Source organism: Petromyzon marinus, chromosome 41 (genome assembly GCF_048934315.1).
Source record: "Petromyzon marinus isolate PM22_M1 ecotype Great Lakes invasive population chromosome 41, UKy_Petmar_22M1.pri1.0, whole genome shotgun sequence".
NCBI lineage: Eukaryota > Metazoa > Chordata > Hyperoartia > Petromyzontiformes > Petromyzontidae > Petromyzon > Petromyzon marinus.
The window spans coordinates 12,094,886-12,119,072 of record NC_133707.1 but is presented as its reverse complement, the minus strand read 5'-3'; the positions used below and the strand labels follow the sequence as shown (position 1 = coordinate 12,119,072).

The window sequence follows — 24,187 nt, the reverse complement described above, 5'->3', positions numbered from 1 at the left end:
AGATCTCATTTGAGATCTGAGATCCAAGATTTCAAACATCTAAGTTTTGAGACATCTGAGTTTTGAGATCTGAATTATGTTGTGCTATGAAAATGGCCATCGTCTTAACTTAGCTGATACCTATCAGGACTTATTATTGATCATATATATATTTTTTTAAAATCTGTGTTTATGCACCACTGCCAACGTATCACAACACATTTTTGTTATCTGAGCCTTTTAGTTCACGGCTTTGAGATCTTAGCTCTGAGATCTATTCACAAGCTAATTAACATAAACACTAGTCATCTCAACATTTAACTCCATCTTTGCCTCTTGACTACGTATTTATAATTTCACTACGTATGTCTGTCTCATATTTATCTCTATTGTTATATCACTGCCTCAATCTATTTTGTCATATCATGAGTTGATCGAAAATGGGCCTCAAAGTTATTTGCGCTTTGGGCACCAATGGGCCATCTTTGGCTGAGAACTTAGATATAAAGCACACCGGTCAACCCACGCGGTTTACCTTGGACAGGGAAATTGAGTTTTCAGGTCCATACGGGGTACAACCGTTTCAATACGGGCAACAACAAAAGACGTGTTTGTCTATGTGTTTGTGTTTCTCCCTTGTGATGGGACTTTGTAGGATGAGTGTTGAGATTTATAAGGGTACGGGGTGACCATTATGGTCTGAATTGTTCTGTAATAAGGTAGGCACGGATAAGGGGTTGACAGATATAAGTTCTAACCCTTCTGTGATGCAGTTGTTTTTACTCAAACATTTGTTTAGTTCTTTCTCTGATTAATAGTTCCTTCGTTACTGTTCTTCATGTTCATGCGATTTCTTATTTTAAATTTGGTGACCAAGGTAACTCTTACAAATGAGACTAATTATAGTATTTTAAGTTCTTACCTGGTAAAACAATAAACGTCAACTTGAGACCCTGAGAGCCATTACAACTCTTATCAGATGAGCTGTCTCAGGGTTTCTGGCAGTCGAACATTATTTGAAAAATGCAGGGCTCCGCCATATTGAGTCAGCACTGTACAGGGTGGTCCAGATGTCTTGTGGCCCCCATTCTATTCTGTAAAACTATATATCTTTTTAAGTGACGTTTAACAGTAAATAACGTGAGGGGCCAATTACTTTTGGGTCACAAGACATCTGCACCACTCTGCACTGTACAGCACACACGTATGCTCACTCATTGTGCTTTCCCTAACAATGTTCATTTTGCACAGGTTTTGAGATAAAGCGTCTGAACACATGGATACGACGGAGATCTTTGACATGATTCCAGCCGAGCGCGGACACATGAAGCAATTTGCTGCAACGATAATTTTACTCCTCGTTTTTGGAGTCACCCTTTATTTTTGCGGAGGTGACCTGAGTATTGCATTCCAAGCCTTCTATCAGGCTTTTATTCTTCAGATAATAACGACCACTATTACAAGCCTCTGCTACTTCATGGAGGAGAAGAATCATCTCAAAACCAGGTAATTCTTTCTTCAGGAATCTTGGCGTTATTGCCACGTGTCAATGTGAAAGACACGTTAGTGTTATAGTTTGCAGCATCTGTATAACTGTACTGGACAATAGTGTATGGTTATTTTCAGTGGAAGTTATGATAGCTTCACCTTACGAATTATTTTGTCCCCAAAACGGTCCTTGAAAATGAAAATACTGTAGGTGATGGCTTAATTTGTTTGGGCAGCCATGCATCTGGACAAGAGTCCTCATGAAGCATTATGCAGCTGTGCGTGCAGAATGCCCATTGCGGTAAAGGGGGTGGCTTCCTACTGGTCAAACCTCCAGCAGCTGGACTCGAGTAAGGTTTGAAGGCTGGTCATGTGCATCGGTGGCGAGTGGCATCCAACAGGTCTGTTTAGTCTTCAATGAGTACCAGTAGCGTAACTGGCGTGGGGGCAAGAGGGTGCCTTGGCCCCTCCCGGTGGCAAAAGCAACGAGTTGGTGCCCGTTAACGACCACCATGAGATATGTTTTCAACAGCAGTGTAAAATAACAAAAACTTATTTAAAACGCGGTTTAAATTTATTTTATGAAAATGTAAAAAAATGTGATTAGCCGACTGTGCGAGACGAATCAAATATTGGGGACCAACCTGACTGCCACACCCCTTGAGCTGATAATGTACTTACTGTACCACTGATGAGTACCATGCTTCGTGCACTGGGCTGGGTTGCTACAGCAGCTGGGTACGTTGCTGGCCACATTGCCGCCCTCTCTAATAGTGACGTTACCCACCACAGTCTATACAACTACTCAAGGAATCTTGATGTGTAAGCGGCCAGCTGTCCATTGTGAAACAGCTGCAGGATCGGGCTAAAGCAAGCAACGCCAAAGGAGTACTGCTGATATTGGCTGTGCCCTTCAACGTGACTTTACCGAAAGAGCTAAGAATATGAATTACTGCAGTCACGAAAGCTTTAAATAAAAAAATAAATACACCGTTTAAAAATAAATGCAAACCGCCACTTCTTTCAAATGTTTCTTGCCGTTGGATTTTCACACCTGATGATGACTGTTTGTGTTATGGTCGAAACGTCGTGAGAATTTTTATTGTTATATATATTTTATTATTTTATTGTATCCCTTCAACGTGACTTTACCGAAAGAGCTAAGAATATGAATTACTGCAGTCACGAAAGCTTTAAATCAAAATGTAGAAGCCGTTCATGGCTTCACAGAACACGCCTGCTTTTGCAAATAATGGAACCATACACATTCATGTGTTTGTCTTTGGTGGGTTAGAACCTGATTAATCTGCTCGGCTCACTTTGGAGCTTTATGGCATGACGCCTTTGACCCTCCTGTAACATATGATTCATGGCTGGGTCGATGCTACTGGGTAGATGAATCTCCCAGCCATTTTGCCTCGTGAATTGGTGCAAAACATGTAGGAGAGCATTGACAAAGTGTGCATGAATTGGGTCCTTAGTCCTCTGTCTCGGTATCTAATCTGGGGTTTATTTGAAGGTCTCTATGTCCGTCTTGCATTTTATGATGTCATAATTTTCCAAATATCCCATTGGCTATGAGTGACATGTCTTTATTGATTGAATTTGGAAGAAAAAAACCCATCTGTTTGGAAAAAGGGGTCATTATCCTTTGTCACAAAATTGACAAACTGATGGTTCTGCTCAGTTACCTTCTGCATTGTGTTCATACACACCTGTGTGTCTTATCAATATTTGTTGTTGTTTGCAGGTATGGAAACAGGTGGTTCAACGTGATTCAGGGCTCACTGAAGCTGCCGTTCACCAAGACGGTGTTGGTGTTTGCATCGGCCATCATTTTCTTTTTCACACAAAACGCAAAGGAGGAAAGAGGAACTCCACAGACCACGATCATCTTCCACATGATGGTCTCCATCTTCACACACTGCGTGTTCTTCCTGTTAGGATTTCATGTGAGTGCTCAATGCCCTGCGTGTGTTTGCATTGTTAAATGCACAGTGAAATCCCAGGTAGGCAAGATTGTGCATTCAGCCGCATGAACCTCTTTAGATGTGCCATATTCCTTAAGGACTCTTTACTTACTCTTTGGTTCTTTCGATAAAGTCACGTAGAAATAAAATAAATAATAGAATACGACGTTTCGATTGCAACACAAGCAACCGTTTTGTCAAGGTCTAATTTCTGTCCTCCGGCCGCTGTCATTGACATGCTAATTGCTCTGCCCCACCCCCCCTCTACCTAATGTCCCGTCACAGAGTCGTTGTTTATCTGTGTGTCTCTGTGTGTGTCTCTCTCTGTGTGTCTCTGTGTGTGTCTCTCTCTGCTTGTGTGTCTCTCTATGTGTCTCCGTGTCTGTGTTTTTTCTCTCTCTCAAATTTAGCAATATTTGGAAGAACGTAATCAACCAGGTAAAGTGTTAACTGTTGTGTTAGCCGACTCTGTTGCATTGCATTACATTTCTAAGTTTACTAGGTTTGTTTTCTCATTCATTCATACCTGATGACGGTTGCTTGAAATCGAAACGTCGTATTCTATTATTTATTTTATTTTATTTCTACGTGACTATACCGAAATAACCAAACCAATGTTTAAATGTATGAATATAATACATATGAAGTTATTTACATTATGTATAATTTAGAGTTCAATATTTATTTGAGCCTGAGAGGTGCTCACATGTCCTTTGCATTGCACTCTCATGGTGCTTATCTCTCATTAACACTGCTGTTGTGCGCATATGCGGGCATGATACTCTTATGCGGCGATGGAAGCTCATTCACGCTAATCTCCCTCCCTAATCCCTCTCTCCATAATCTCCCTCTTTAACACAACTGAGGTGTTTGCGTCTGTGGATGGAATTCCTTTCCAGCTCAGACCCCTCTTGCTTGCCCATCGCCACATATATAACATCTTGTTGTAACAGCTCTCTCGCTGGTTCAGCAGTTCCACTGCTGGATTATATTTGTGTGTCTCTCTATGTGTCTCCGTGTCTGTGTTTTTTCTCTCTCTCAAATTTAGCAATATTTGGAAGAACGCAATCAACCAGGTAAAGTGTTAACTGTTGTGTTAGCCGACTCTGTTGCATTGCATTACATTTCTAAGTTTACTAGGTTTGTTTTCTCATTCATTCATACCTGATGACGGTTGCTTGAAATCGAAACGTCGTATTCTATTATTTATTTTATTTTCTTTCTACGTGACTATACCGAAATAACCAAACCAATGTTTAAATGTATGAATATAATACATATGAAGTTATTTACATTATGTATAATTTAGAGTTCAATATTTATTTGAGCCTGAGAGGTGCTCACATGTCCTTTGCATTGCACTCTCATGGTGCTAATCTCTCATTAACACTGCTGTTGTGCGCATATGCGGGCATGATACTCTTATGCGGCGATGGAAGCTCATTCACGCTAATCTCCCTCCCTAATCCCTCTCTCCATAATCTCCCTCTTTAACACAACTGAGGTGTTTGCGTCTGTGGATGGAATTCCTTTCCAGCTCAGACCCCTCTTGCTTGCCCATCGCCACATATATAACATCTTGTTGTAACAGCTCTCTCGCTGGTTCAGCAGTTCCACTGCTGGATTATATTTTTTCTGCCTGAGGAAGACCGCTTGTGTTGCGATCGAAACGTCGTGATTTATTTTATTTTATACCTACGTGACTTTACCGAAAGAACCAAAGAGTAGATTTAATGTATTTTGGTAATATGTTAGTGATGGGGGATGGCTGGGCGGCGCGATAAGGGAGGGGTGGTGGGTAGGGGTGGGTGGTTACCACGTGTTTTTAGTAATTGCAATAACTGATTGCTTTTTGTCAAATAATCAATAGTTGATGATGATTCCTGTTACTGGGTACAGCAGTAAGGTGCAACTTTAGCTTGTGGGAAAGGAGGGGGTTGAGGTTCGTTAAAGAGCATGTCTAATCCAAACCCACTGAACAAAAAAATACATTTGCCACTAAGTGGCAGTGACAGCACCATAGGTGCTTGTACCAGGATAAGTGTACTGTGGCCACATGAAGTGTCAAATACTGAGATGACTGGCAGACGCACCACCTGTGTCCCCTACTGTACAAACGTGTTGTTTTTAGCCACCCGGTGCTCTGATCGCTGCCATGAGCATTGCTCCTCTGCTTTCCGCTGTTGTTAGAGGGCGAATGCCTCCAGCTGCCTAGTAATGTCCTCACGAGCCTCCTTCCTAGAGTCAATCTTGATACCACTGGTACCATTCATTGGCAAGTCCATGCAGATTTTCATCCTCCTGTACTACATCAGCTTATCTCTTTTGTAGGTCATGCCATGCCCGATTAGCTCCCTCTATCCGACAAAACTGAAGCTGCTTGGACATGCGGTGGCTGGGTATGTGGGCTACATGACCCATCAAATGCAGCCTCGCCTGCCGGAGGAGCTCACCGATAGGAATGTGTCCAGATATTTCAAGGATCTATGAGCTCCTCACACAATTCAATCTGTTTAAACCCAGGATGGATCGTATGCAGGCTAGCCTGAATGTTCAAACCGGCACAGATGTTCGTTCAGAGAGTCATTGTTTTGCAAGCATAGATAAGGGAGGGACTAACTATGGCCGAGAAGACCTGAAGCTTTGCGTGGAGTGACAGGCCGGGTAACTGCCGCACAGTGTTACACAGCTGATGAAAAGATAATGCTGTTCAACTGATTTGGAGTGATACCTTTGCTGCCAAACCAGAGCTGCTCATAAGCACACTACCCAGATATGTAAATGTATCCACTCTCCAAAACTGCCCCATCTCTCATGGGGAGTCCAGGCAGTGGAGTGTTGAATGACACAAAATATCCAGGCAGGTGCTTAGTTTTGGTGGGGCGGATGGTAAGGCCCCCATCTCTTAGTGCCATGCTCCAGGTTCAACAGCAGAGCCTCCGACTCCCGAGAGTGAGCAGAAATTACTATATCATCAGCATACATAACATGGTTGGCCAATAGGGAGCCATCCCATGACCACACAGGCATCGATTAGCCTCCCATTTTATCTGTACCAAATAAAAATTCCTCTGGTACAGCTATTGCAAGCTAGAATTACGTGGTCAAAAAAGCGGTTAAATAACGTGGGAGCCAGAGGACATTCCTATCGCACCCCAAATTGAACAGGGAATGGCTCTAACTCCCGGCCAAGCAGCTTTTCCTGGGCCTGCTCACCATCATGAAGGTCCTTAGTGATTGTGAGCAGTCACGGACCCCAAAAGCACAGTACAACCCAGAGCCTTCACCTGTTGAAGGTATCATAGGCCTTAACCAGATCAATAAATCAGAGATGTTACAACCAGTATGGTCCCCCTTCTTAAAGAGGGGGACCACCAGGTATCCCTTTCAATCTTGCAAAACCCTTCCTGTGGTCCAGACACTTGTGTTTTTGTCATATATGGCAGTCTGCAGACAAATGCCACTCTCCCTCAGCAGTTAGCTTGGGAGATAATGTCTGGCCGGCGCTTTTCCTATTCTTAGACTCTGGATTGCCTTTGCACCACCTTAACAGATGGCATCTCAGCCAGAGATGGCTATGTCCAATATTTGATGCACAGCAGCCCCAGCAAGGTCACCCCCACCTTGCCTCATGATGTTATCTGGACTGAGGGATTTCCCCTCCCCTAAGAACTCGCAGAAATTCTATTTCGACCTGCAGACCTGTTCCTGGGTGTCAGAGATTGGATCACAGTTACTTCCATTAAGCATGGTGATCAAGTAATTGTTTTATTGCAGTATACTGAATCATATTCCATATCCTAAGTAACCCGCGACCACCACTCATCCTTTTCGCACCGCATGTCTCTCAGAATGAACGCTGTGGTAAGCCTCATTCTCTGACCTGGGATGCTGCAGAAGGTGGAGTTGGCCTGTCGATTTTTCTCAGACAGCTGGAACAACTCCTCCGTCAGCCAGGGTCTCTGGGGAGGTCTGAACTGCGTATCCAATGCGCCTGTAGTGAGGGTCCTGAAGAAGGAACAATGTCGGCGAGGTGTGGTGAGGTCGGTGGGGTCGTGGTCTCTTAACGCCCTGTGCGTAAGCTGTCCGATTCACTTCCTCCCAATGCTTCTCTATATTCATGATTCCATTTCGTTCGACGAATCAAATAGTGAGAAAGTGATCGATTACTGAGGAATTTCTATACCTATGACCCTTGGCCAACACCCATTTCAAATATTTTAAAACAGTCTGCCTCAGCAGCAGATCATGCTTTCCCACCTGATGACGGACGCTTGTGTTGCGCCTGAAATGTCGTGATTTATTTTATTTTATACCTACGTGACTTTGCCGAAAGAACCAAAGAGTATGGATTCCTGCAGTCATGAAAGCTTCAAATCAAAAAGTTTATAGTTTAAATAAAATAGTTTATACTCTTTGGTTCGTTCGGTAAAGTAACGTAGGTAGAAAAAATAAATAATAAATCACGACGTTTTAATCGCAACACAAGCACTCGTCATCAGGTAGACAGATACAGCAGTAGAACTGCTGAACAAGAAAGGGCTGTTGCAACAAGAGGCTATATAGGTTTGAGGTGGGTGTCACCCAAGGGTAAGCAGGCGGGGTCAGAGATGGAAAGGAGTCCCGTTGCCAAAGGAGGATTGGCATGTTAATGCAAACGAGCAGAATGGGAAATGAGCCCCGTAGTCGCACACGAGCATCGTCGTCGTACGCACCGCAGCCGCGTCAAAGGAGGATTGGCATGCTAATGCATACGAGCACAATGGGAAAATGAGCCCCGTCGTCGCACACGAGCACCGTCGCCGCACGCACGTACAACAGCTGCGTTAATGGGAGAGACATACAGCCTATTGAACAGCGAGATCTACTGTTACATCGAGGCAACAGGGGCAGCGGTGGCTATGTTTGTGAAGATGGCATGTCTGTGTCAGAGGACCGGGCATAGCGCCACCTCGTGGGCAACACAAGCTGCGGCGTTGGCTGCTGCACTGAGAGGCCAGCATTTCAACGCCAGAGAACCACCGTAACGGTGGCCATGCAAGTGAGAATTCAGAGAGTCGGAAATAACTGCTAAACAATGGCAGGAAGGATGTAAACATCACAGCAAGTTATGAGTTACCTGGTTAATAACATCCTTCCAATGATTGCTCAGTTTGTATCCATCTTCTCGGTTGAAATTGTGTCTGTGTTTATATATCTGGATGGCTTCATGAACAAATCTTTGATGGTAGCCCGAAGGTTTGCAGAGTACCTTGGTCTCTGAAAAAACAATATCGTGTGAACCGACCGTGTTAAAAACTGATCAGCCACGGCAGAGGTATTGGTTCTGCCGTGTTTCAAATCTGCCTTGTGTTCGCGAACACGGTCCGAGACATGTCGTTTCGTTTCCCCGATGTAACTGCGACCGCAGACACAACTTAGTCTGTAGACACCAGGGTATTGCATGTCAGGAATCACATCCTTCACAGATGGTATCAAATCACGGATTTTGTGTACTGTGTTGAATAGAACCTGGATCTTGTGTTTGTTCAAGATTTTGGAAATCTTTTTGGTAACACCTGCTATGTATGGCAAGGTGACGGTTTTGATTGGGTCCTCAGATGGCTCTCTCCCCATGGTTGGTGATACAGCTTTTCGGATTGTGCGGTTTGAATATCCAGTCATCTTGAGGGCTTGGTGTACGTACTCCAGCTTACTGGCTAGGTGTTGCTGGTCGTAGATGCAACGTGCCCTATGGTGTAGTGTTTTGATGAGGGAGTTCTTGGGCTGGATGGTGGTGGGAATCAGGCTTTAGATAGGAATCCTTGTGGGTGGCTTTCCTGTAGACAGAATGTCCCAACAAGCCATCAGGTCTCTTCTCGATTAAAACATCCAGGAATGGTAGCTTGCCATCATTTTCTACTTCCATTGTGAATTTGATGGTTGGGTATATGTGTGGTGACTGTACTTGTCACTGTGTGGTGCCGGGACTTGCGAAGTCACGGCCGGTAATGTTGTCATTGCGGACAGCCCGGGTTGCGGGCTACAGTACCAAAACTCGCGGTGGTTGGGTGAGCGCTGGTTATCGCGGAGGCACTGCGAGCAGTGTGCGGTGCCGGCTCCCAGTGAGGGAGCGAGAGTGAGCATTAGCCAGCCAGGGTTGCTCTGGGGCATGATACTCTGGCTGACCTGTTGTTACGTGACAGGACGATACTGGAGGGGGGCCACCGGTGGACGGGGGCCGAGGGGCTGTCACGTGGTCCCGAAGAGCTCTCGGGAACATTCGAGAGGGAGGTCGAGAAGCCTGGAAGGTGGGCGGGGCTGAGGGCGTAGCGAGCCCCAGCCCGGGGGCATATAATGAGAGCTCCGTGAGGAGCTCGGGGTTCTTCAAGTGTTGGTGTTCGAAGATCCACGTCAGGGGGAAGAAGCCTCTAGCCACGTGGTCCGGGACCCAGCTTGAGGTCCGGACCGGGATAGCGAACCATGTCTAGTTCTGCCGTAGCGTGGTTAGATGGGCATTCGAGACCCAAGCGTAGGTTGTGTTATGTTATGTATTGTTACGTGAATAAATAGTGTTGCTCCAAAGATAACGTCTCACTACATATGGAATTGATGTGGTTGAAAAATTGGCCCAGTGCTGTATGGCCATGTGGCCAGATGACAAATGTGTCATCTACGTATCTTTTCCACAAGAAAGGACGTAGGGTGGATGTCGGGATGGCATCTGTTTCAAATTTCTCTATGAAAACATTCGCTACCACTGGCGACAAGGGAGAACCTATAGGGGTACTTTCATTTTGTTTGTAGAATGTACTATTCCAGGTGAAGTAAGTATTGGTAAGGCAGTGCCTTACCCAACTTGGTAAATCCGGATTCAGTCCCTGTTGGACCAAGTCTTCAATGATTGCAATGGTGTCAGGCACAGGTACCTTGGTGAACAGAGAGACTACATCGAAGCTGACAAGCAAATAATCTGGAGACAGTGAGATGTCCTTGATTAGAGCAACCAAGTGAGCTGAGTTCAGCTGAGGTGGTCTTCCCCGTGAATGGAAGCAGGGTCTCAGACAGATGTCGGGCCAGTTTGTAGGTGGGCAAGTTAATGGTGGATACAATAGGACGAAGTGGAGTACCTTCTTTATTGAGCTGTTTGGTCGGTTCAATTAGGGGAGTCGAATTGGTGACGATATTGTTGGGTTTTTGGCCAGGCAGTTGGTAGGATCTCTGTTGATATTGGTATAACTGCCATCATCAAGAAAGTCCTGAATTTTGTTATTATATGTGGTTTTATCCATGATGACAGTGGCATTGTCCTTGTCGGCTGAGAGGATGAAAATATAATCTCTCTTTTTTAATTGAGCGAGTTCAAACCGCTCGTCCTTGCTGATGTTACTGATGGGTTTTTGAGAATAGCAGCGATTTCAGATCTTGCCACATCTGCCGGGATGTGTTCCAAACCTTTAACGCAGCTTCTGTGCGTGTGTACGATGACGGTGCTCATGTGCGACTACGGGGCTCATTTCCCATTGTGCTCGTTTGCATTAAGATGCCAATCCTCCTTGAGCGCAGCTGTTTGTGCGTGCGTACGGCGACGGGACTCCTTTCCATCTCTGACCCTGCCTACTTACCCTTGGGTGATACCCACCTCAAACCTCTATATAGCCTCTTGTTGCAAAAGCCCTTTCTTGTTCAGCAGTTCTACTGCTGTATCTTTCTATCTGATGACGATTGCTCGTGTTGCGATAGAAACGTCGTGATTTATTTTTTTATTTTTTCTACCTACGTGACTTTGCCGAAAGAACCAAAGAGTATGGATTCCTGCAGTCACGAATACTTCTAATTAAATAGTTTAGTTTAATATTACCCTAATTGTACATTGCATGTTTAACTATTGTCTCTTTGAAGGCCCCATCAAAAGCTGACATCTCCGACATATCTGAGAGGAAACATCTCAATGTGGCTCATGGCCTGGCTTGGTCTTACTACTTTGGATACCTCAAGCTAGTGTTGCCAGGTGAGAAAGCAACGTGCATTCAACTGAGCCCGAGTCTGTTCTCGGAACTGCTCATCTACGAGTTTTCCAAAACTTAGTGATAAAACCAGCGCTTAAAGGATTATCCTTGGTGGGAAAGTTAATCAGGTAATTACGTGTAACATCTCATTGTGTGGCTTGGAGACCAAATTTTATTTCCACAAATAAAAAACCTCTCGCAAAGGCCAAACGCACGATGGATATCGTTGCGGAATCCATGCACATGAAGGGATTCGGCTTGCGCGGGGTTCAACAAAGGGTCTCTTTATTGATGACCAACAGGTAACGCACACTGCACGAGACTCCTCTACCCAGAATTCCCTGTCCCCTCACTCTTTCTCCCTTTCCCCTGCCCTCCCCCTTTCATTCTACTCTGCCCCCATATCCCATCACCAATCTTCCTCTGTTCTCCCAACCATCCTTTACCTTCTCGGTTCTTTCGGTAAAGTCACGTAGAATGGAAATAAAATAATAAAAATAAAACACAATAAGATAAAATTCTCACGACGTTTCAGCCACAACACAAGTAGCCTTCTTCAGGTGAAGGAACAGAACTGTCGGGACGACAGCGCTTCAGTGAACGCTGCTAAGCTTCGCAGCGTCTTTTAAGCTAGGTGGGAGGAGCAGAGTGCCTTGACAAAGGAGTTTACATATCAACAGGAGAATTTAGCATTGAAATAGCTGTGTTAAAGTGTTGGATTAGCAGGGTGTTAAAGTCAGAAATTAGCATGTAACTGGGAGATTAGCATGATGTTAATGTGAAGGATTAGCATGTAACTGGTCACGGAAATAGTTATGTTAAAGTCAGAGTTTACATATCAACAGATGCATTTAATATATTGACGCTAAAGGACTGCAACTACCCAACTATCATACAGTAAACCGATGTGAAAAAAACTAAGTATAAACTACATCAATATAATAAATGTACTCAATATATTCTTCAATAAGTTGAGCTATTAACATAAAGTAACTGGGTATACACTACACTATATAATGAATACCATATAGTAAACTGATAAAAAACTAAAATATAAACTACATCAATGTTATCAATAAACTCAATATACTCTCCAATCAGCTGAGCTACTAACAATAAGTCATACGTTACATTTCTGTCGAAAAAAGGGTGGCGGTTTTTTCCTTTTCACGAAAAGCGAAGAGCTAAAAAAAACTCATACAACAATAAAATTCAGGACCTACTCAATGATAGTAGTTACTCAAAAATTAAAAATGACCCTACTAATAGCCTAACTGTAAAAACCAACAAGATCATCACAAGTTCGACCTCCCTAATCGAACCAACTAAATGTCCCTCCCTAAAACCTTCTGCTCCAAGACCCCCTAGATTCTATGGTCTTCCAAAGATTCATAAAGAAGGCACTCCACTACGACCCATCGTATCCACGATCAACTCCCCTACCTATAAGCTAGCACATTTTCTGTCGGATACCTTGCTACCTTTCACTGGCAAGACCTCCTCAGCAGTACCTAACTCAGCCCAATTGGTTTCTATGGTCAAAGACGTTGTACTGTCCCCTGACGATATCCTTGTCAGCTTCGATGTGGTCTCCTTGTTCAACAAGGTCCTGGTACCTGATACCATTGAAATCATTAAAAATTTGGTACAACATGGACTAAACCCCGAGGTACCTACGCTGGTCAGGCACTGCCTCACCAACACCTACTTTACTTGGAATGGTTCCTTCTACAAGCAAAATGAGGGTACTCCCATGGGTCCCCCCTTGTCACCAGTGATAGCCAATGTTTTCATGGAGAAATTTGATTCGGACGCCATCCAGACTTCCACCCTCAGACCTTCCACATGGCCTCCCAGCTCTGAACCTTTTCCTACACCACATCAATTCCAGACATCCCGCCATCAAATTCACCATGGAAGTGGAGAAAGATGGCAAGCTACCATTCTTAGATGTTCTGTTTGAGAGGAGACCTGATGGCTTATTGGGGCATTCTGTCTACAGGAAACCCACCCACACAGATTCCTACTTGAAACCTGATTCCCACCACCACCAAGCTCAAAAGAATTATCTCATCAAAACTTTATACCATAGGGCTCATTGCATTTCGGACCAACACCACCTGACCAGTGAATTAAAACATGTACACCTGGCCCTCAAAAGGAATGGATACTCTGACCGTACCATCCGCCAAGCTGTTTCTCCCTCCATACAGAAACAACCACTTGATACTCCGGTCAAAACCATCATACTACCATATATAGCAGGCGTTACTAAAAGGATTTCCAAAATTCTAAACAAACACAAGATCCAGGTCCGGTTCAATACAGTACACAAAATTCGTGATCTGATCCCATCTGTGAAGGATGTCATTCCTGACTTACAGTACCCCGGGGTTTACAAATTGAGTTGTACCTGCGGTGATTGCTATATCGGGGAGACGAAGCGACATGTCTCTGACTGAATTCGCGAGCACAAATCAGATTTGAAACACGGCAGAACGAATTCTTCTGCCTTAGCTGATCACTGTTACAACGCTGTGGGTGATCACGATATAATTTTCTCCGATACCAAGGTTCTTTGCAAACCCACGGGTTTTTATCAGAGATTTGTTCACAAGGCAATTCAGATTTACAAACACAGACACAATTTCAACCGAGAAGATGGTTTCAAATTAAGCAACCATTGGAAAGATGTTCTAAATCGAACCAAACATTAAACTAATTTTCAATGGTACAGTTTATTTTTTCAAGTAGTGGTACCCCAAACTTTCACAGCTCTTAAAATTCCCTTTTCACACCATCAATATGTAAACTCCCCCTCCCCCCCTTGCCGACCTGCACATGTTCACCCCCTCTACACCATTCATCATGCTAAATCCGCCAATTAAATGCTAATTTTTATGCTAATTCCTTTGTCAAGGCACCTTAATTCCTCTCACACAGCTTAAAGGTCGCAGTCTGAGCTTGGCTGTGTTCACTCCAGCGCTTTCCTCGAGACAGTCTGGTCCCTTCACCTGATGAAGGCCACTTGTGTTGTGGCCGAAACGTCGTGATTTTTTTTTTATTTTTTTTTACCTACGTGACTTTACCGAATAGAACCATAGAGTATGCGAAGAGCTATGTTCAGACGGACGAGTCCATCTATGCTCGGAACGGAGGAGGGGGGAGAAACAGCCACGATGCGCTGCTCTGTCATGTGTTGCGTTACAACTATGTTATAAACTAGACTACTATACATTGCAAAGTTATACCTTCCAATCTAAACTACATTGTATAATAACGTATACACAGCCCAATGTAAGCTCTAACATTATGCATTATATTGATATGTCTCCAAGTAAACTTTTTTCTACATTACACGACTATTCACCTTAATATACACTGCCATAGACAAACCCACCCTTGAATTATACAATGCGTTACTATACACTACCCTATACTTTAGACTGTACAATATTAGACTTGTAATATTATACTATGTATTATTCTACCAACCCTACTGTCTACCACACTGCTGTATATTCACTATACAATTACGATACTATATATTGCCTATTTATTATTTTACAACATGCTATAAACCATACCATTGACCGTCGTGTGAAAGGTATTAAGAGGCAGTGCCAGCGAATGGACTGCGGTCTGAAAGTCACCGTAAAATACAATCAATTAAGAACCGAAATGGTTTATAACGTCTTTCCAATGGTTACTAAGCCAGAATCCATCTTCTCGGTTGAAATTGTCTCTGTGTTTGTATATGTGGATGGCCTCATGAACGAATCTCTCATGGTAGCCGGATGGCTTGCAGAGAACCTCCGTCTTGGAGAAGTCAATGTCATGTGAGCCCACTGAATTATAACAGTGATCTGCCACGGCTGAGGTGTTCCTCCTACCCTGTTTCAAGTTTGCTTTATGTTCAGGGATGCGGTCCGAGATATGTCGTTTGGTTTCTCCAATGTAGCTGCTACCACAGAGGCAACTTAGTTTGTAGACGCCCGGGTACTGTATGTCTGGAACCACATCTTTTACAGACGGAACCAGATCACGGATTTTATGTACTGTCTTCTTTGTTTTTTTCGGTAAAGTCACGTAGAATGAGAATAAAATAATAAATTGATAAAATAAAATAACACAATAATATTCTCACGACGTTTCGGCCACAACACAAGCGGCCTTCATCAGGTGAAGGGACGAGACTGTCTGGTACGTGACTTTACCGAGAGAACCAAAGAAGATGAATCCTTGCAGTCACGAAAGCTTTAAATCGAAATTTATGTACTGTGTTGAATCGGACCTGGATCTTGTGTTTATTCAGTATTTTGGAGATCTTTTTTGTGACCCCGCAATGTAGGGTAAGGTGATGGTATTGAATGGTGCCTCAAGAGGATCCTTCTTCATGGCTGGAGTGATGGCTTTGCGGATTGTGTAGTCGGAGTAACCATTAGCCTTGAGAGCTTGGTGTACGTGCTTGAGTTCACTGGCAATGTGTTCCTGGTCGGAAATGCATTGGGCTCGATGGTATAGAGTCTTGATGAGATAATTCTTCTGGGATGGATGGTGGTGAGAATCCGGTTTTAAGTAAGCATCCATATGGGTAGCTTTCCTGTAGACAGAGTGGCTCATTGAACCATCAGGTCTCCTTTTAATTAGGACATCCAAAAAAGGTAGCTTGCCATCGTTTTCGACTTCCATGGTAAATCTGATGGCAGGGTGTATGGAACCGGAGACACATACCCCCTCTCTAGCTATTTAAGGCTTCGACACAGAGACGTTGTTTATCTGTGTGCCCATGCGTGTGTCTCTCTCTCTGTGTCTCTGTGTTAACGCTTTCTGCTTGTGTGTCTGTGTATGTGTCTCCGGTTTTGTGTCTCTTGGACGTAATCAACCAGGTAGGGTGTTGACTGTTGTGTCAGCCGACTTTCTGCACTGTGTTGCATTATATTTCTAAGTTTACTAGGTTTGTTTCTCTTTCATTTGTACCTGATGATGATTGCTTGCTTTGCAATCGAAACGTCGTATGATATTACGTAATTTATTATTTTCTATTTCTACGTGACTTTACCGAAGAACCAAAGAATAATTCCTGCAGTCACGAAAGCGCCAAATCAAGTTTGAACCACCTCTACGGGGAGGTTTTAAGTTTGTATTTTCCTCTCTCTCTGTGTCTCGTTGTTGTCTCTCTCTGCTTGTGTGTCTGTCTTTGTGTCTCCATGTTTGTGCCTTGTCTCTCTTCCAAATTTCTCTGTGTCTCATTGTTGTCTCTCTCTACTTATGTGTCTGTCTTTGTGTCTCCATGTCTGTGCCTTGTCTCTCTCCCAAATTTCACACTTAACTTCTAATTGAGCAATCTCTGGAGTGGCGTAATCGACCAGGCCATGTGTTGATTGTGTGTTGACCGACTCTGTGTCGCATTACATTACATTTCCAAATTTTACTAAGTTAGTTTGATTTAGTGTTGCCTCCGTCTCTGTCTCCCCTCGGTTGTTGCTCTCTCCTCCAGCATTGGCGGTGGATCTCTCATTGCGGGATCTCCCATTGACATGCTAATTCTTATAACCCCCCCCCCCCCCCCTCTGTCTGTATCCCCTCTCTAGCTATTTAAGGCCTCAACACAGAGACGTTGTTTCTCTGTGTGCCCATGCGTGTCTATCTCTCTCTGTGTCTCTGTGTTAACTCTTTCCGCTTGTGTGTCTGTGTATGTGTCTCCGGTTTTGTGTCTCTTGGACGTAATCAACCAGGTAGTGTGTTGACTGTTGTGTCAGCCGACTTTCTGCGCTGTGTTGCATTATATTTCTAAGTTTACTAGGTTTGTTTCTCTTTCATTTGTACCTGATGATGATTGCTTGCTTTGCAATCGAAACGTCGTATGATATTATGTAATTTTCTATTTCTACGTGACTTTACCGAAAGAACCAAATAACATAGTGTAATATTACAAGTCTAATATTTTACAGTCCAAAGTATAGGGTAGTGTATAATAACGCATTGTATAATTCAAGGGTGGGTTTGTCTATGGCAGTGTATATTACGGTGTATAGTCGTGTAATGTAGAAAACAGTTTATTGGAGACATATCAATATAATGCATAATGTTATAGCTTACATTGGGCTGTGTATACGGTATTATACAATGTAGTTTAGATTGGAAGGTATAATATTGCAATGTATAGTAGTCTAGTTTTAACATAGTTGTAACACAATACAGGACAGAGCACCGCATCGTGGCTGTTTCTCCCCCCTCCTCCGTTCCGAGCATAGATGGACTCGTCCGTCTGAACATAGCTCTTCGCTTTCTGTGGTGCTAACGTTGAAAAGGAAAAAACCGACACCCTTTTTTCGACATAGAATTGTAATGTATAACGACTTAATATTAGTAGCTCAGCTGATTGGAGAGTATATTGAGTTTATTGATAACATTGATGTAGTTTATATTTTAGTTTTTTTATCAGTTTACTATATGGTATTCATTATATAGTGTAGTGTATACCCAGTTACTTTATGTTAATAGCTCAACTTATTGAAGAATATATTGAGTACATTTATTATATTGATGTAGTTTATACTTAGTTTTTTCACATCGGTTTATTGTATGATAGTTGGGTAGTTGCAGTCCTTTAGCGTCAATATACTAAATGCATCTGTTGATATGTAAACTCTGACTTTAACATAGCTATTTCCGTGACCAGTTACATGCTAATCCCTCACATTAACATCATGCTAATCTCCCAGTTACATTTTAATTCCTGACTTTAACACCCTGCTAATCTAACACTTTAACACAGCTATTTCAATGCTAAATTCTCCTGTTGATATGTAAACTCCTTTGTCAAGGCGCTCTGCTCCTCCCACCTAGCTTAAAAGACGCTGCGAAGCTTGGCAGTGTTCACTGAAGCGCTGTCGTCCCGACAGTTTTGTTCCTCCACCTGAAGAAGGCTACTTGTGTTGTGGCCGAAACGTCGTGAGAATTTTATTTTATTATGTTTTATTTTTATTATTTTATTTCCATTCTACGTGACTTTACCGAAAGAACAAAGAAGATTAATCCCTGCAGTCATGAAAGCTTTAAATTGACAACTTCATCCTTTACCTTTCACGCTCATTTTTCCTGCCGTAGCTTACCTCCAATCATGTTTGCTCTGGCCCTCCTTGGCCTGTCAATCATTCCCGGTGACTATTGGCTGGTGCTTCCCTGTGACCTATGACCAGAGTGGGCTGGGAAAGGCGCTTGAATTTCCTCTCCACATGTGCATGATTTTTCGTTTTTTGTTACAGAACTTGATGTCAAGCTGGCACAATACAAACGTGAAGGACGGACGTTTACAGCGAGCACGCAAAAGCTGTTCATCCTCCTGCCGCTGAGCTGCCATGTGACGGACACGTTTTCTGAACAGGATCAACACATAAGCGTCGATGGCAACTTATCCGAGATTCAGCGGAACCGCGGTGGCGTCTCAATGCGCAGCTTTAAGCACACGGTGCACAGGGTGTTGGATGCCCAAAATGTGGTACGTTTCACCTACGTAACATTCGGATGCCTCTGTAATGGGGATATGCAGTTTAAAGGTTTATAAGGTTGAGCGCAGGAATCGGAAACCTTCGGCTCCAGGGCCAGATGTGGCTCTTTATGGACTGCATCGTGACGTTATTTATTAAGGACCACCGTCTTGTATTCATGCACATTTTCTCTCTTGAAATATTGAGTTTTTCACCGAATTCGAAAAAAAATGATCTTGTTATTTTGGTTGCCGACCCCTGCTTTAGCAGGACGACTCATTCACGTTTATGTGGGGGGTCATGATTATTGGATCTTTTTTGTGAATTTGTACATGTTGACGAAGTGTATTTAAATGTAAGTTGTTGTTGTAGTACATGTTTATTTGACACTCGGACATTAATGTCCGTATCGTTCTTCATGGTTTATTGGCTAAGTTCAGATGTGATTTTGCCTGCAGGAGCACTACATCGTGATGGAGTTTGCTACACCACTGCGCTCCCTGCATGACATGTCAAACCAGACTCTTGCAGCTTTTAGCACTGATGATCGCTTGGAGCAGGCCAAGCTGTTCTACTGCACTCTAAAAAAGATTATCCAGAGTGACATTGACATCAGAAACAAAGTCCAGCTGGTGCTTTACGATGGTGAATATACACCTTGCATTAGCATTGTCACTTGGGTTCATGGGCAAGGCCTTACACATTATGGGCGCCACAGTGGTGAAATGTGAACTACCTCGCCTGATATGCTGATGCCTGTAAATTTGGAGTTTGCGAGTCTTTCTCCCCGTGGTCGTGTGGATTTTTCTGTGGGTCCTCTGGTTTTTCCCTCCACATTTATAAACGTGCGTTTATTTTCTTTGGCTGATATAAATTTCCACATCGTAAGCCACTTTGTTAAACTATCATTTGTGGCCAGGTCGCTTCTGAAAAAGAGCTATATAGCTCAGTGGGTCTTACCTAGTAAAATAAAAAAAATAGTTTAGTTTAAATAGTTCAAGTTTATTTTGTTTAGCCAGGCAGGAACTCGGGGGGACAGAAAGAGTCTGATTTGCGGGACAACAGCAAGCAAATGAAAACAAGTACTGCAACTGTGAAATCTGACTGAAATCAACCAAATAGAAATCAGAACTAAAACAATTGTATTGAAGAAATCTAAAATACTGCACAAGGATAAATCAGTAAAGTTTCTGTCATGAACGTTAGCTATATTTGTTGTAAAATAAACAAAAATAATTCGCAGGAAAATAAATGTACAGAAGCGTCAAATGGATGTAGGATGATAATTATTGCACTCGTATGCAAACAGAACAATTAAAATACTATCATTATGAGCATTTCATATCTTTGTTAACATAGCAGCTTTAAAATACTGCTTATGACAACTGAAATGCATTGTGTGTTTTGTGTACAGATACTGCAGAAGCAAAAAACCCTCATTTTCTGTCGGAGAAGATCCTAAAGTATGTCTCGCCGATGGCGGATGAGAGCCCACTGCAGTTTAGCATGGAAGATCAGCCTCAACCACTTAGAAGTTATTAGAAGTAATAACTTCAAGAAACATATACAAAGTTATCGTAATAATAGTTTTTTTCCCATTTTTTCTGGCAACAAAACTGAAACCTTTTTACAAGGAATCATGTTTACATTAACCACAATACCTGCGGTCATAATGCAAACAAAAAAAAAACGCTCTTATAATGTATGCATTGTCATTGAGCAGAGATCATACAACCAGGGGCCCAAGTACACAAAATTAGTTTTTTCATGTATTTTTCTACATATTTGATGCGAGGTACTTCTACCAAACATACAGTCTGCCGTTACAGGTCATGCGCTTCTGTTTACAGTGTTGGCTGAACCCTTTTCAACGTGAGCCACGTGAGGGGTGGTGAAAAGAGTGTACAGAAAATGCTCTTAAAATGTGTTCCAAGTAGGCTGCGAATATAGTACAATTCGAAATTGAAAAAAAAAGAGTTCCAGACTACAGGGGCAGCAGGGAATGACTGACCCACAAAGTAACGGTTGACTGAGGGATTTATTCAAGTCGTTGCTTACTGGAGCTGAGAAGGTGTGCATGGGAGGAGAGTAACATGAGAAAAATGGGAGAGGTAGACAGAGGCTAGTCCAGGGGTCAGTAACCTGTGGGTCCAGAGCCGCATGTGTTCACATGTGTATTGAGTCCAACTGAGTCACAGACGTTGTCTTGGGAGCAACACTATTACATGAACTCAACACAACATAACGTAACCTACACTCGGGTGTTGAACGCCCATCTAACCACGCTACGGCAGAACTAGACACGGTCCCGCTATCCCGGTCCGGACCACAAGCTGGGTCCCGGACCGTGTGGCTAGAGGCTTCTTCAACCCGACGTGGCTCTTCAATCACCAACAGTCAAGAACCCCGAAGCCCCACACGGGGCCTCCATTATATCAGCCTGGGCTGAGGCTGGCTCCGCCTCTTGCCCCGCCCACCTCGATCTCTCTGGCCCTTTCCCGAAGGCTCCCGAGAGCTCTTCTATACCACGTGACCACCCAGCGGCCCCCGTCCACCGGTGGCCCCCCTCCAATATCATCCGGTCACGTGTCGGCAGGTCAACCAGCGTATCATGCGCCAACGTAACCCTGGCTGGCTGACACTCCCACTCGCTCCCTCACCGGGAGCCCGCAACGCACACTGTACGTGGTGCCTCTGCACTAACCAGTGCTCACCTAAGCCCCGCTAGGGCTGGTGGTACTACGCCCAGTAACCAGGCTGCACATAATGACAACATTATCTGCCATGGCCTCGCAGGCCCGGCACCATACAGTGACATTCACAGTAACGACACATTCACAGTCACTACACATGCATTGTGGCACTTGAATTTTTTTCTCATCAAATAAAAAAATATATTGCTCTCCTTGTTATTTTGGTTGCCGACCCCTGAGCTAGTCCATGAAGAATCTTGAAGAATGGGTGCCATTGTGAAATTTACTCAGGATTGCATTCAGAGCCAATGGAGCAATTCAAGTATTGGGAGTGGTGTGTTTCTGTTTCTGGTTGCATAGTAATGGTTCATAATTATCTCTCTCGCGTTTTCTTGGAAGCAAGGGTTTAGTGTTAACGCCCCTGTGCTCAGATTAAATAACTCTTACGATTCTTAGGGTTGATGTTGATACCCGAGGCTCGAAAGTTGGATGACAACACTTCCACGATTATTAAGCTCCAGTTGATATCCAAGTTTCAACCAGACAAAGGGAATTTTATGATTCTAAGGGTTCGGTGTTAATTCCTTTTTATTCAGAAAACCAGAATAAGGATTCCTAAGATAATAAAAAGCCCGACTCTCAGTGAGGCAAAGACAAGTTTGGGTTCTTGAAACTCACTATTGGTGTAGAGTTGTTGATCGTTCCATTGCTCTTTGCCGAACGATGGGCATATTTGCTAAATTCGGCTCCTTTTGACAAATTGCATTCAGCAGGGGGTGATTCCACAACCTTCAAGACCTTCCACTGCGATTCATCCCACAAATTCAGCATGGCCCAAAGCAAATAGGGTTGGCATGGGGCTCAGCCGCAGCCTGGCAAAATGATGACATGTCAAGTACGCTTTGTGTGGGCATGGCTGGTCTGTGAGGTGCGGGAGGATGGGCACGGGGCAGCCTATTCCACCCCAATTCACTCGCCCGTGCTTCGCACGCTTGTGGCCGAGGATGCCGAGCACATGGACCTGGGGGAAGAACCGAAATCAGAAAGGGGTGCCGACCGCAACAAGTGGTGCTACTGTTGATAGAGCCTCACACGGCCTTGGGCCCACCACCCCGAGTCCATTCAGAGTTGAGACATCGCTCCTGTCATGCTGGACTTTTCAGACTGGAGATCACTTTACTAAAAGGTGAGAAGTGCATCGGACCGATAATTATGGACCATTGTGGAATACAAAATGGACAAGGGTTTGCGTGAGGGAGGCCTTTCGTGTGGAAATATGAGAGCAGGCGTTTGAGAGAGGTAGGAAGCGCAACCAGGAAATACATCGGCCAGAGACGCCTGCAGCGTTATGGAGACACTCAAGGATGGAATGGTCTACGTTGCCAAAAGCATCCAATTGGTCTAAGTGTGATGTGTTAAATATGTAGTGACATGACGGGATGTCACTGTGCAGTGCCGGCCCTAGAGGCACGGCGTGCAATGTAACGACATCGCGGACACCACTATGATGTGGATGTAGTACCGGCCCTAGAGGGGCTCGGTGAGCGCTGGTTGATAGCGCTGGATAGTATCACACTTGGCATGCAGTCCCAGGCCTACAGAATAGGGTGTGGAAGTGCTGACCGTAGGAAAGGAGTTACTAAAGGCCATGGCACTCTGGTTGACCTGAGAGGACACGTGACCGGCTAAGTCTACAAAGGGGCCCCAAGTGGGGGCTAGGGTTGGTCACGTGGTTGGGGTCCAGATCCTGCTCGAGAATTCTGGAAGGTGGTCGTGGCCAAGGGCGGAGCCAGCCACACCGCAGAGAATATAAGCCGGGTCCCCCAGGGGGACCGGCGTTGTTCATCCGGAAGAAACCTTCGTCTACGTTCTACGTTCTACCGAGTCTCCAACACGTGGATCTGGACCCGAGCTGCGGTCTAGTCCATAGCTAGTTACGTTGTAATTAGTGTAATTAGCCTGGAGGTCACCACCATAGGTTGTTATTCTGTCAAGCGGCAGTTACCCCGTGTGTTGGTGTTAAATAAATCTGTTGCCTCCAAGAGTACGTCTGCGACTCAGTTGAACCCACTACAAATAAATACTTGCCACCATTGTATACAGTAGGTTGTGTGTTAGATCACGACCTTGATTTCTGTATATTTGGAGTTTTCATGTTTTCTCCGTGGTCCTCATTTTATCCTCCGCATTTAGAATGAAAATGCGTTTAGATGATGTGGCTGACATACATTTCCACATAAACCACTTCATTTGAACTATCATTGGTGGCCGGGTCGTTTCTGAAAGCAGCTATATAGCTCTTTGGGCCCGACCTGGTAAAATAAAAAGTTATTAGTGTTTAGGATGTGTAGTCTGTTATTAACCTTGTTACTCATACAGTAGACCTTGCTTCACGCAACCTTGTAGAATGCCGATTCGTTATAGCACTCTTTGTCTTGGAGAAAAAAACATGAAATAAGAACAAAGCGCATATGTATGCAGCCAATCACGCTAATGGGATGTTCGATTATAAGAACAAGCTCAAGCGCTGATTGAGGAAACAAAGCCACCCCCATCAATCGCTCAGCCAATGAGAG

The 24,187-nt window shown here is 43.9% G+C and overlaps 1 protein-coding gene across 9 annotated transcripts in view; it reads left to right on the top strand.

Moving 5' to 3' along the window:
- STING1 (stimulator of interferon response cGAMP interactor 1) overlaps nt 1-23,655 on the top strand; it is a 28,522-nt gene extending 4,867 nt beyond the window's left edge. For 6 of the 9 annotated variants that reach the window (XM_076073185.1, XM_076073184.1, XM_076073186.1 and 3 more), the window contains 7 exons: nt 1,231-1,485; nt 3,218-3,419; nt 7,289-7,480; nt 11,319-11,427; nt 18,697-18,929; nt 19,377-19,563; nt 20,333-23,655. In XM_076073185.1, coding sequence (XP_075929300.1) covers nt 1,256-1,485; nt 3,218-3,419; nt 7,289-7,480; nt 11,319-11,427; nt 18,697-18,929; nt 19,377-19,563; nt 20,333-20,460 — 1,281 coding nt within the window. In that variant the 5' untranslated portion in view covers nt 1,231-1,255 and the 3' untranslated portion in view covers nt 20,461-23,655. Of the gene's footprint in view, nt 1-1,230; nt 1,486-3,217; nt 3,420-4,485; nt 4,514-7,288; nt 7,481-11,318; nt 11,428-18,696; nt 18,930-19,376; nt 19,564-20,332 lie in introns of all 9 variants that reach the window. The other 3 variants (XM_032969023.2, XM_032969024.2, XM_076073187.1) reach the window with 3 other exon arrangements.
- Nucleotides 23,656-24,187: the final 532 nt, after the last annotated feature.